The sequence below is a fragment of the Pleuronectes platessa genome, chromosome 7, assembly GCF_947347685.1.
Source record: "Pleuronectes platessa chromosome 7, fPlePla1.1, whole genome shotgun sequence".
NCBI classification, from domain to species: Eukaryota; Metazoa; Chordata; class Actinopteri; order Pleuronectiformes; family Pleuronectidae; genus Pleuronectes; species Pleuronectes platessa.
Window position 1 is genome coordinate 158,737 of NC_070632.1, and position 12,052 is coordinate 170,788.

At 44.3% G+C, this 12,052-nt stretch overlaps 2 protein-coding genes across 2 annotated transcripts in view; both read right to left on the reverse strand.

Annotated features, from left to right (window-relative positions):
• Positions 1-316: 316 nt before the first annotated feature.
• LOC128443972 (fibroblast growth factor receptor substrate 2-like) lies at positions 317-6,793 on the reverse strand. Its single transcript, XM_053426231.1, is given in 8 exon segments — positions 317-1,323; positions 1,325-1,716; positions 1,826-1,989; positions 2,078-2,212; positions 2,492-2,678; positions 3,663-3,754; positions 3,839-3,927; positions 6,416-6,793. Coding segments are annotated over 6 exon segments (1,596 nt in total). The 5' UTR covers positions 3,729-3,754; positions 3,839-3,927; positions 6,416-6,793; the 3' UTR covers positions 317-671.
• Positions 6,794-8,568: 1,775 nt separating this feature from the next.
• The window catches only part of LOC128443970 (receptor-type tyrosine-protein phosphatase beta), a 34,568-nt gene continuing 31,084 nt past the window's right edge, over positions 8,569-12,052 (reverse strand). The window contains exons 30-34 of the mRNA XM_053426229.1: positions 10,299-10,421; positions 9,527-9,693; positions 9,258-9,393; positions 9,057-9,165; positions 8,569-8,969 (exon numbers count right to left, since the gene is read on the reverse strand). Coding sequence (XP_053282204.1) covers positions 8,947-8,969; positions 9,057-9,165; positions 9,258-9,393; positions 9,527-9,693; positions 10,299-10,421 — 558 coding nt within the window. The 3' untranslated portion in view covers positions 8,569-8,946. The remainder of the gene's footprint in view (positions 8,970-9,056; positions 9,166-9,257; positions 9,394-9,526; positions 9,694-10,298; positions 10,422-12,052) is intronic.

Here is a 12,052-nt window from a genome sequence, read left to right on the forward strand (position 1 = left end):
CTGATGAACATTTCCTGGTGATGCTCATTGAATTGTTGTGCTCAGATCAGGCACTGTAACGTCATCCCATTAAATCAGCAATTATTTTGAAAAATTGTTTCCAGTTTCAGACACTTTTCAAAGTAGAATGTGAAAACTATTAGATTTCTTCACTTAAATACAGAGAAAAACACTATTAATTGATGATGAAAACTAATTCTGATGAAAGTTGATCGATCGTTTTCGACCGTTCATTAGTTGTGAGAAGTTTGTTTCATTAAAGGGGTTAGGGAGGAAGTGACGTCAGCTGTGACACAGGAGGGGTGTCCTCCACTCATACATATAAAAACAGACATTTATTGTGCCAGAATCTACTGTACATACAGAAACATACGTGTACCATGTGGTCCTTAGATACTGAGTTACAGCAGCATGTAGTGAATCATATAAAAGAATAAATGGAATGCTTTGTTCAGTAATACTGATTTGTACCATATAAAGAGGAGGAGTCTTATTAACATCTTCATCACCGCCACCACGCTGCCTCAACAACAGAGGAGGAAACTGCTCTATGACTATGTGTCCACACAGGAAGTCATATGACCCTGGTTCAGGAGGAGGAGTCTGTGGCTGCGTGTCCACGTGGGACAAACAGCGTCTCCGTCTGTACACATGCCTGTGAACAGGACGTGTCACGCCGTGTTCTTAGTTGGCAGCTCCGTGCTGTTGTGTCTCGTCTTGCGTGACGTGCCGTCGTCTCGCGGCCGGGCTTTCTGCAGGTTGGACATGGCAGCGGTGCGCTCTATGTCGATGAGGGCGTAGAGTTCGGTGCGGCGGGTAGGTGTGGTGGGGGGCAGTGGGGAGGTGGGGGTGCGTGGCGTGTGGGGGTTGCTGCCGTCCGAGGCGCCTTTGTTGCCGGTGCTGCTGTCCATCTCCACCTCAATATAGTTGAGGGTCTTTGGCGGCTCCGGGTGACCCGACAGCGGCCGCCGGAAGTCAAAGTTGAAGATAGTAGGTCCTTCGGTGCGGCGCCGGGCCGTGTCCGGCCGGTGGGCACTGAGTGGCGCTGTGACATTCTCTGTGTTGACGTAGTTGTGTGAGGACTCAAGGCTGGCTGACAGAGGGTGGGAGTAGGAGTGGTGCAGCAAGCTGTGGTGAGGGTGGTGGTTGTAGCCATTAAGCGATGGCGTCTTTAGACCTCCGCAGCCATTCTCCTCCTCCGTGCTGGGTTTCCTCGCCTCCCAAACCGGTGGCAGTGCCGGCAGGTTCTCATAGTCCAGGAGGGCGGTGCGTCTCTGGGCCGAGTTGTTGACATTCTGCAGGTCGGGGGTGAGGGGGGGGCGGGCGGTGGCGGCGAGGAGCTGTTGATGGATTGGAGAAGGAGGAGCTGTTGGAGGGCAGAGGGGCGGGCTCCGGCTCAGCAGGGACCTCGCTGTGGCCGTTAGTCTCTTTGGGCCCCGGGGCCTCCTTCTGCTCCTGCTGCCTCTTCTCCTTCTCCATCAGCTGCCTCTGAACCGGGGTGGGGCCCAGCACAAAGCGCACGCCCTGAGGCTCCAGCAGCACCTGGGGCTCTGGCTGAGGGGGCGGGGCCGGAGGGTCGCTGCGGGCCCTAGGGGGAGGTGGGGGGGTGGGGGGGCACTGGGAGTGGGGAGAGGTGGGGCTTTCCAGAGGGGTGGTGACAGTCAGTGGACTGGGCTGGTTGTCAAGGAGACCGGTGGTGTTGACGTATGTGTGAACCTGAAAACAAACAAACAAACAAACACACACCAGAAGTTTAACGTCAGAGACATGATCAGCTGATTGTGATCAGGACATATATTTGTGAATAATAATACTGATCTCTCACCGCCTCCTCAGTCACCAGCAGGGGGTGTGTGGAATCCTCCCCCACCGACGGCAGACGGGTGCTGGCCACAGACGGGTGACGGGTGGAGGGGTGAGACGGAGCCTCCCCCACAGAGGGAATCCTGGTCACACCGTTAGGCACCGTGGGCACAGAGTAACCCTGAGCTGATGACACACACAAACACAGTCAACAAACTGAGATGATCAATATTCTTCATCAAACTGACTGTTGTCATGGAGGAAGTGTGTGTACCTGCAGGAGTGAGCACACCCTGGTGGTTGGTCTCCAGAACTGCCTCCTCCACCACACTGATGCTGTGACTGTGCATCACCTCCTGCAGCATGTTGAAGATTTCTTCAGCTCGAGCACATTTGAATGCAAAAATACCTGAAAACACAAACAAACATTTTATTAACAATGACCTCATTCTTATCTGCTGTCATCACATGACATGCCCATGTCACCCACACCTAGATCCTCGTTAGAGTGCATCTAGCTGTTGTATTGACACGTCTTACATTTATAGAGGAAAAGTTATATCACGATAATTATCGATATACATTCATCGCCCAGCCCTATTGGTAAGTGATTGACTTGATAACTGTTGTACTGCATCAGGATACATACAGACAGTAGGTCCACATGTTTTATGTGATCAGCATGTACCTTGTCCCGTCTGGCAGCGCCGGCCGCTCTCAAACGAGAAGAGATTGGAGTCGTAGCCGTAGCGCCGTAAGCAGAGGTAAGGCCACCTGACGTCATCCCGGCGGTGGGTGTGGAGGACAAGCTCTGCATCGGTCAGCTCCATCACACCAGAGCCCAGCTCGTTCCCATCGTCGTCCACATTGATCACCTGAACACAAAGTCAGGAGACTGTCAGAGGGAGGGGGGGACAGACAGACACACGCTGCAGGATATATCCAAAATCGACTGTACTTTACATCCAAGTGTCTGCAAGCCCCGACATTCGTATTCAACTCGTAATGGTGTTCACCAGAAGTGGCTAAGGCAGCGGACGTTAGCATTTCCAACGGTCCCTTAATGCACCTCGCAGGAACATATCGAGGCTTTAAACTTGGAGGAAATGACTTAGAGTCAAATTATACAGCACACGAGCAGTATGGAGACATGTTATGTGTTTTTTCTGTTTTGTTTTTTTTACGTCTGAAGATAAGTCACTAATATTTTCAGTTGTATTGAATTCAGCTGCTACTCTGTTTACCCCTGAATCTCCAGGAGTTTTTTGTGGACTCAACCATTTCACCCATCCCTCCATCATATGTATGAAGAACTAACATGTCAGGAGTGTGTGTGTCTGCTTGTCTCACTCGAATAATGAGCATCATATTTATCTAGTTATTAATTAAGGATGTTGGATGATGAATCCGGATCTTTCTGGATATGAGAGCTGCTCCATTCAAAGTTGGATTCAAAATCTCCATTAATCAAACCAGGTTTTCACCGAAATCTTTGCCAATTACCAACAGTGGTTGATCATAAAACACATTGTTTAATACCAAAGAAGAGTACAAACTTTGGACAGTCAGACTGTAGTAACTTTTGATCATTCCAAATTAATTGAAAATCATGGTTGAAAGATAATCCAGAGTATGTTCTATGTTTTATGTATTGTCGTAGTGTTGTATGAAGTGTGCGTGTCGAATGGATTTTGTTCTTCATCATTAGGTGTTTTAACACCTGCACAGCGACTACAGACAAATGAATCAAGATGGCTCAACTAGCTCATTTACAGCAATGCCCCTTTAATTTTAAACTGATTAAATAAAATACATAAATAAAAACAACTCAGATTGAAAATGACTCTGCTCAGACTGACCTTGAATTTACTTTGATGAGTATCTGGAACTGACTCTTTCTCTGGACAGCTTAAACAGCTACCCATGGCTTCTTCAGAGAACCATGTGACTTCTGGAGAACAGAAGGAACCTCTTTACAACCAGAGAACATGAGAGACTGTGCAGAACATCACTGGGACTGTACCGGAACCCTCACCTAGATCCTGTCTCCAGCAGCTCGGGTTCCATCCTCAGAGCCTGAGGGAAGATCATGCTTCAGTTCATCTGCAAACATCCACAGTGGGTCTGAAAAAAAACACACAAATGACAATAGAACAACAATGTCACAGATGTTCTCAAATACAAACTACTATAATGACAACATCACACATCTTCTAAACTAGCATGGGGCGATGTCAACTTAATTGGCATATGGCGATGCTGCACGCATTCATTCATTAAAGCATTTCACACATGATCCAGAGAATCGTCTCCAGAGTTTGTGTTTCACAGCTGAACAACTCAGCAGCAGGTTTTCTGCACAGACTCGTTCAGCATCAGATCCTCCTCATGGTTCAGGTGAGAGGTGGAGCAGCCGGGTGCAGCTGACACACACAGGAAGTGACCGGTTACCTCTGCTGCAGAGGTCATGTGATCATGTGAAACGGCGTCAGTTACAACTGTCCTGCACTGTTAGAGCCGCGATCGCATTATTACGCACACACTGAAAAACAACACACACTTTGGCCCAAGGCCAGGCGCAGGGTGCGCGCTCACATCGCTACGTCCGCTTTCATTGCCACTTCTCGCAGTCGACTTTTAGAATTCGAACACAGAGGCGGGATGGAGGCGGGTTGTGTGTGTTCAGGTTGTTTGTTACATCTGAAGAATCAATCACCAGTAACTTCAGTTGTTTTGGATTTGGCTGCAACACTGTTTAGCTCTGATCTCCATGAGTGGTGATGAGGGAATTTTCCTCTTTCAGTGAACAACATCACACAAGCTCTCAAATCTCAACTACATGAGCAACAGAACGACAACATCACACATGTTTTCTAGGGCTGCAACTAGTGTTTTGATAATGGATTCTATTTTTTCTACAATTTACCAATTATATTATATTATATTATACCAGTTAAAAGACAAAAGCTATATCTTATCCTGTCCACCTGTGTGTTTGAAAAGCAAATTGATTTTCCTGTACAATGCTGTTTCTATATGTATTACAATTGATGATAATTCATGTTTCAGATAAATACAGTTTCATTCTGACAAGTCATAATCCAACCTCAAGATGTCATAAATTAACTTTAGTTCAAAATACCTTAAATAAAGTTTGAACCAGTCAGTATGGTGTGGTAGATATCATTAACTTAAATAATGACTGCCCAGAAATGTTGTGTAGATATCTAACAATGGAAATAAAGAATGTAATATATTGATTAATTAAAGGATTCAGTTAATATCTGGATCGTACATGAGTTAATATGTTTATTGAATATGGAGCTTTTTTCCTATCGTTAATTACAGGGTTGTTGCAGGAACCCACGAGCAGAGCAGAAATCTGAGAGCAGATGATTCACGAGCGGACGGAAACCTGTGGAGTCGGAGAAGGGCTGAAGCTGGAGCGCAGGAAATCAACAAAACATCTGAGTGCCAGCACACAGCTTGAGCAGAAGCAAAGCTCATTCAAGTGAAAGGGCACCTAAATGAAAAGTAATACACAACCTGAACATAAATTCAACAAGTTACGCTCTCAAACTGAAAGACCGCCCTCTTGAACAGAGAAAGGAAAAAAGTTCCATAATCGAACACGAGTTCGGATCGTACGCAAATTAATATATGAATTGAAAATGTGTCTGGATCGTATATACGTTGATATCTGGATGGAACACGAATGCAGATCATACACGAGTTAGCGTCTGGATAATAAATTAGTAATATGTGGATTTTTAACATGAATGTGACATCACATCGAGGATGTTTGAGTTGTTTTAATCATCATGTTTTAATCATCATGTCATCATGTAAATGTTTGTTGAGTTGCACTGTGAACAAACACAAACTAAATAAAACTCTTCTAGATTCTTCCAAAAAGTCATATTCCATTACATTTATACTTTTATGAATGTCCACTTCATGAAAATGCGTTAACCCTTTACAAATGACTTTACAAATTATGTATCCTGAATATCATCTGCCCATTCACATTCATTGTAATAAAAACTGACAGAAATATCAGTTCAATATTAATGATTCATTCTTCACTGTGTAAATGTGGTCATTAAATACACTTTTTTAATTAAACTAATTTCTTATCACGGAAGATGATTAATGTTGGAAATTAACGTTTCAAGTTTCCAGTGCAGAGTAAAAATACCTATTTTCTTGATGAAAGTGTTTTTGAGTTCTGAGTTTCTACAGGAAATATTAATAACAGCTTTATTTAACAGATGAAACCACCAATTGAATTATTGATGAGATTATCAGAAGTAAAATGTTTCAGTTTGTCTCAATGATAAATGTACAGGACTGATTTCACTAGGAAGTCACCGAGCAGCAGCTCCAAGTGACACAGTGAGTGTTGTGTTGCATGTGAGTGTGTGTTGCATGCGAGTGTGTGTGTCCTAGCTGTGTAATGGCAGCTAACACGGAGCTAAGCTTCAATAAGCTAAACGCTCGTTCCTGCTGATTAGCTCCGATGCTACATGTTAGCTCCACACAGCGACGCTCTCCGCCTTCTGGTTCTTCAACAACCCTGAAAACACGTCTCGTTTCACGGAGCCATACTCACCAGACACCGGCAGCGTGTTTAATCGAACCCTCCAGACGTGTCCCCGGAGCCGGGAAGCAGCTGAGGTTGGTCCCGGACCGACGCTGGCAGCAGACGGACGAGCCAGCTAGCATTAGCCGCTGCTACACCCGAAGATCGTCCATCTTTCCTCTGCGCTGCCAGAGCGCCAAAAAACAATCACAACTTGTTAGAAAGCTCTTTAAAAGCCGCGTCTGCCACCATCCGGCTGCGAACAACACCGAGCCTCCACCCGCGGGCCTCCGGGCTCCACTGCGGCCTCCGCGCCTCCGTCCAAGCCAACTTTCTGGGGCTAAAAACCAAGTTTGAGACGGTGAGAGCGAGTCTCCGCTGCTAGCTGTTAGCGGTTAGCATGAAGAGCTAAATCACTGCTGCTCAACTTCCGACACTTCACAGAGCTGCACTGCGCAGGCGCAGCAGCACAGAGTACTGAACAGAGTACTGTGACAAGTACCGAGAGAACTGGGAAGAGTATTGAGTATTATATATACACATATCAACTTAAATAGCATGAGTGAGAGAAGTGTGTGTGTGTGTGTCTATCAATAGTTATAAGGCCAATTTTGTTCTGGTCCTCACAAATCCACAAAGGAATGTTTGAGGGTTAAAGTTCGGTTTGGTTTGGGTTAGTTCTTTAGGGTGAGGGTTAGTTCTTTAGGGTTAGTTCTTTAGGGTTAGGGTTAGGGTTAGGGTTAGGGTGAGGGTTAGGGCATGTCTTCTTTCATTGAGTGTCCTCATAACTGTGGAGAGATGTGTGTGTGTACAGACTCGGTGATTTCATCAATATGATCTGAACTCAACTTTTTTTTACTCCGCGAACAAACGTAGAACTTCCTCAGACCAAGCGTCACACAGATGATGACGGCCCGGCTGTTCTAGAAAATGTAAACACCCTTTTCACTAAATGTATAGTATAATAAAACTCAATTTATAAAAATTAAAAAAATAGTGGATACACAGCAATAATTTAATTCACTGATGCATTGATGAATTGTATAAAAAAACTATAAAATGTATGCCTTATCAAGAAGACCTGCTGAATTCAGATTCATATTAATCTGTCTCTCTGATTCCAGAGCTGCAGGATAACAACTATTATTATTATTATTAACAAAAATAATTGTTACTTAATTACTACATGAAGTGTTGTGCTATCATAAATAATGATATCATTATGTTCCTGGTCTCCATCTCCGCTCCCTCCCCCTCTCCTCTTGACCTTCGATATAAAGAGCCTCCAGATGATGTATATTATGATTTGGCGCGATACAAATAAAATTGAATAGAATTGAATTGAACGTGACACTCACAGTCAGTCGGTGTTAAGGCGACTAGAGGATCTGGATTCATGATCCGATACCATCGATTAATAACTAAATATATGATTGTAAGTTTGTCATCTAAACCATAACCATCCTGTTTACAGCTGTTACATCCCCTGAGCAAAATGTTTAATATTTATTCAAGGTGGTGTTTTTCTGTTACTTCAGTTGAATTGGATGCTGCTCTAACACTGTTTACCCCTGAAACTCCAGAAGGGTTATGTGGAATCAAACACTTCACCCTGAACCCTAATTTATGTCACAAACATAAATGGTTGCAACACTTTCTGTATGGGTTTCAAAATAAAACCACTCCAGCATTTCTGTTGACGAAGACCTCACATCTTCCTCCAGACTGGAGATACTTCTCTTCAGACTAAAGCTTGGATAAAAAGTAAAAATCTATATTTCGCTGCACTTACATGTCACTAACATGTCGCACTTTGTAGTTTGTTTTTCTTGAAGCAAATTGACTTGATTCTTGTTGTTCTGGTTTGTTCCCTCTTGGTTGATGCTCTTATTGTGAGTCGCTTTGGATAAAAGCATCAGCTAAATGTAATGTAATGTGTTATTTAGTCGTTTTTCACCCCAAACATTTTTTATGAGTAAAACTTTTAAATTAGGAAAGAAATATGACGGGTTGCGTTGTATGCGGTTGTAAGTGGTGAGTCTAAATTTTTAGCTGGTGCCTCTAAAATGTTCTGTAAAAAGCACGAGTGCTACTAGTGGAACAAGTTAGTCTGGAGAACCTGTACTCTGTAAAAAACTTAAGAACCTCATAAATACTGTGATTGATTTGAGATGAGATGAATAATCAGAGTCTGTGGTTTAATGAAGTGATTACACATCATGCACATTACATCCAGTCAACTTCTGTAAAATCACATCTGTGATAAACGTGATGACAATCATTTCATGTGTAAAATATGTGGCTCAGGTTCAACTGAGAGGAGGCTGCTCTGACATCTTACAGCCACATGGGGGCAGTAGAAGATGATCATTTTCTGTGATTCATCATATGTCAAACACATGACTGATAAATACTGATAATCTAACATCATATACTAATCTACAGAGACAGATGTGTAAATAGAAACATGTACAACTCTTAAATTATCATAATATAAAGACGGATATAAAAATAGAATCGTCGTGTTTCCCTGAAGCTTCTCATCTGTCGTCTTTAAATCTTCAACGTCTGGAGTTCAGCGTCTCTGTAACAACAACCAACACGTGCTGATGACATGTGACACCATCACTCAGCTCTGACATCATAGCTCAGCTCTGACATCATCACTCACCTCTGCTGTAGTTTTCGTAGATGGGACAGAAAAGTTTCTCCTGCTCACTGCGAAGCTTCCTGGCTCTCAGAACGTCTCGGACACACTGGTGCAGGTAAGAGTACTGACACTGACACACACACACACACATCCCCAACATCAACTCACAGAGAGAGTGTGTGTTTGTGTGCGTGTACGTTTATGTGTGTGTGTTTGTGGTACCTCAGTCTGCACCATGTGGGATCGATGGAGTCTCAGGTCAAACACAGAGCCGTAGATATCTAGTGTGTCCTTGGTGTCCAGCTGCTGCAGCACTCGATCCAGAACGATGAAGGTCCCTGTACGACCCACACCAGCACTGACACACACACACACACACACACACACACAGTCACACTCACTCAGGTAGATGCAGTGTGTACTTATGTACCTGCAGTGTGTACTTGTGTACCTGCAGTGTGTACTGAGTACCTGCAGTGTGTATTATGTACCTGCAGTGGACCACAGTAGGTCCTGATCCGGATCCGGTTCTGGTGACGTAGTCTCTGACGGTTCTGACAAACTGCACCAGGGACTGTGTGGTTTCTGGAACTCCATGATCCGGCCACACGGTGAAGTGGAACTGACGGAGCAGACGAGTGACGCTCAGCTGATCCTCCTGATGAACACATGAACACGGGAAATGATGAACTGATAAACAGATGAAAGGGTTAATGAATGAACAGATGAACAGATAAACAGATGAACAGGTGAACGGGTGAACAGGTGAACGGATGAACAGGTGAACGGATGAACAGGTGAACGGATGAATAGGTGAACGGATGAACAGGTGAACGGATGAACAGGTGAACGGATGAACAGGTGAACAGGTGAACGGATGAATAGGTGAACAGATGAACAGGTGAACAGGTGAACAGGTGAACGGATGAACAGGTGAACGGATGAACGGGTGAACAGGTGAACGGGTGAACAGATGAACAGGTGAACGGATGAACAGATGAACGGATGAACAGGTGAACGGATGAACAGGTGAACGGATGAACAGGTGAACGGATGAATAGGTGAACGGATGAACAGGTGAACGGGTGAATAGGTGAACGGATGAACAGGTGAACGGATGAACAGGTGAACGGATGAACAGGTGAACAGGTGAACGGATGAACAGGTGAACGGATGAACAGGTGAACAGATGAACAGGTGAACAGGTGAACGGGTGAACAGGTGAACAGAGTTAATAAACAGATCAGGACTCGTGTGTCGTACGCTGCAGATGTTGAACTCTCTGATGGTCCACTCAGGCAGAACCGACTCTGACAACATCTGCACGATCAGATCTCCATAGTACAGAGGATCCTGGTCAAAAGGCCAGTAGTGATCACACTTCACCTGGAGGGGGCGAAGAAGAGCAGCAGACGGCGGCCATTACAGCTGTTTGTTTTCACAACCAGAAGAAGAACATCAATGTATTTTTTATTTATCTTGAATATGTTGCTATATGTAGCTAACCTAGCTTCTAAAGCTAACAACGTGTAGCTAACGCTAGATAAACCTTGGGTTAGGGTTAGGGTTAGTAAAGTAGCTCTCAGTGTGCTTACACAGAATACACATCACAACACAAAACAATACAAACAGGGCAACGGTCTAAGAAAATAAAGTATATACAAAGAGGCATGCCTATATGCAGGAGCTGTGAATTGTAACACAACAATAGTGCTAGTGGAGAGTCCAAGAAGTGCAGGGATAAATATGAAACGGTATGACTATGACGGTTATACAGTAAGGGTGAAATAAAAAATATGATTGTGGGACTAATTGTACAGTGGTTATTATAAAGATCCAGGGTTATTGCACAGGAACACACTGGGTTGGCTGTTCAGTAGTGAGACGGCGGGGGGGAGAAACTGTTTTTGGAGGTTTTGGTGAACAGAGATCTGTAGCCCCTACCAGAGGGGAGGAGTTGAATAGGTTGTGTCCAGGGTGGGAGGGGTCTGCAGTGATCTTTCCTGCCCGTTTCCTGACTCTGGATGTGTACAGGTCTTGGATGGTGGGCAGGTTGGCACCGATGATCTTTCCTGCAGACCTGACTGTTCGTTGGAGTCAGTTCTTATCCAGTTTGGTGACCGATCCAAACCAGACAGTTATTGAAGTGCACAGAACAGACTCGATGACTGCAGTGTAGAACAGGATCAGCAGCTCTTGAGGCAGGTTGTACTACCTAACCTGGAGCAGGAAGTACATTCTCTGCTGTCTGTATTTTGGTCTATGTCTCATTTTAAACGTGTGGCTACCATCTCAAAGTGGCCTAAGCATACCTGGAAGTTACTTTTGTAGGAAAAGCACAGGAAGTTTACTCTGGTTTAAGCATTGAGGATAGCCAGGAGTAGGAAACTATGTACTACTAGTATGAACGTATAAAGGTGCCATCTTACGAACTTATTATTCCTGAGGCTTACTGCCAATGCTTTAGAAGCCTCAGTAAACTTGACACTCAAACTTATTTTGAGTTCGCAAAGGAAAAGGAGACCTGTGTCAGTAAATGGTGCAAGTCACAGCAGCTAAAAACTGAGGAAGTCCTTACACAACTAGTCTTGCTTAAAGAGTTTAAAAACTGGCTGCTGTCTGATAAGGTTGTTATGTCAATGAGCCAAAAGTGACAACTCTTGATAAAGCTGCTATTCTGGCAGATGAGTTTGTGTTGACACACAAGATACAAATCTCTTCAACGTCCCTTCACTAGAAAGTCGGCTCCTGTAAGCGCTCGCTCAGAAAAGGCTTGTTTAAGATAAAGACCATGAACAACTCGGTTTTAACCCAAGATATGGAGGATTCCACCTCCATAGTGTGAGCTGGCTGGCTCTTCATCTTTCCTCAACCTATTAAGATCTGGAGAGCTTTTCAGTCTTGATCCTACAGTTCACTGACAGGTCTGCCTTGGGCTCTAGTGCCCTCATCCAGGGGTTTGAAGGGGGTTATCTGTCCCTGCCCATGCATAACCTTAACCTTGAAACAGGTCTGGT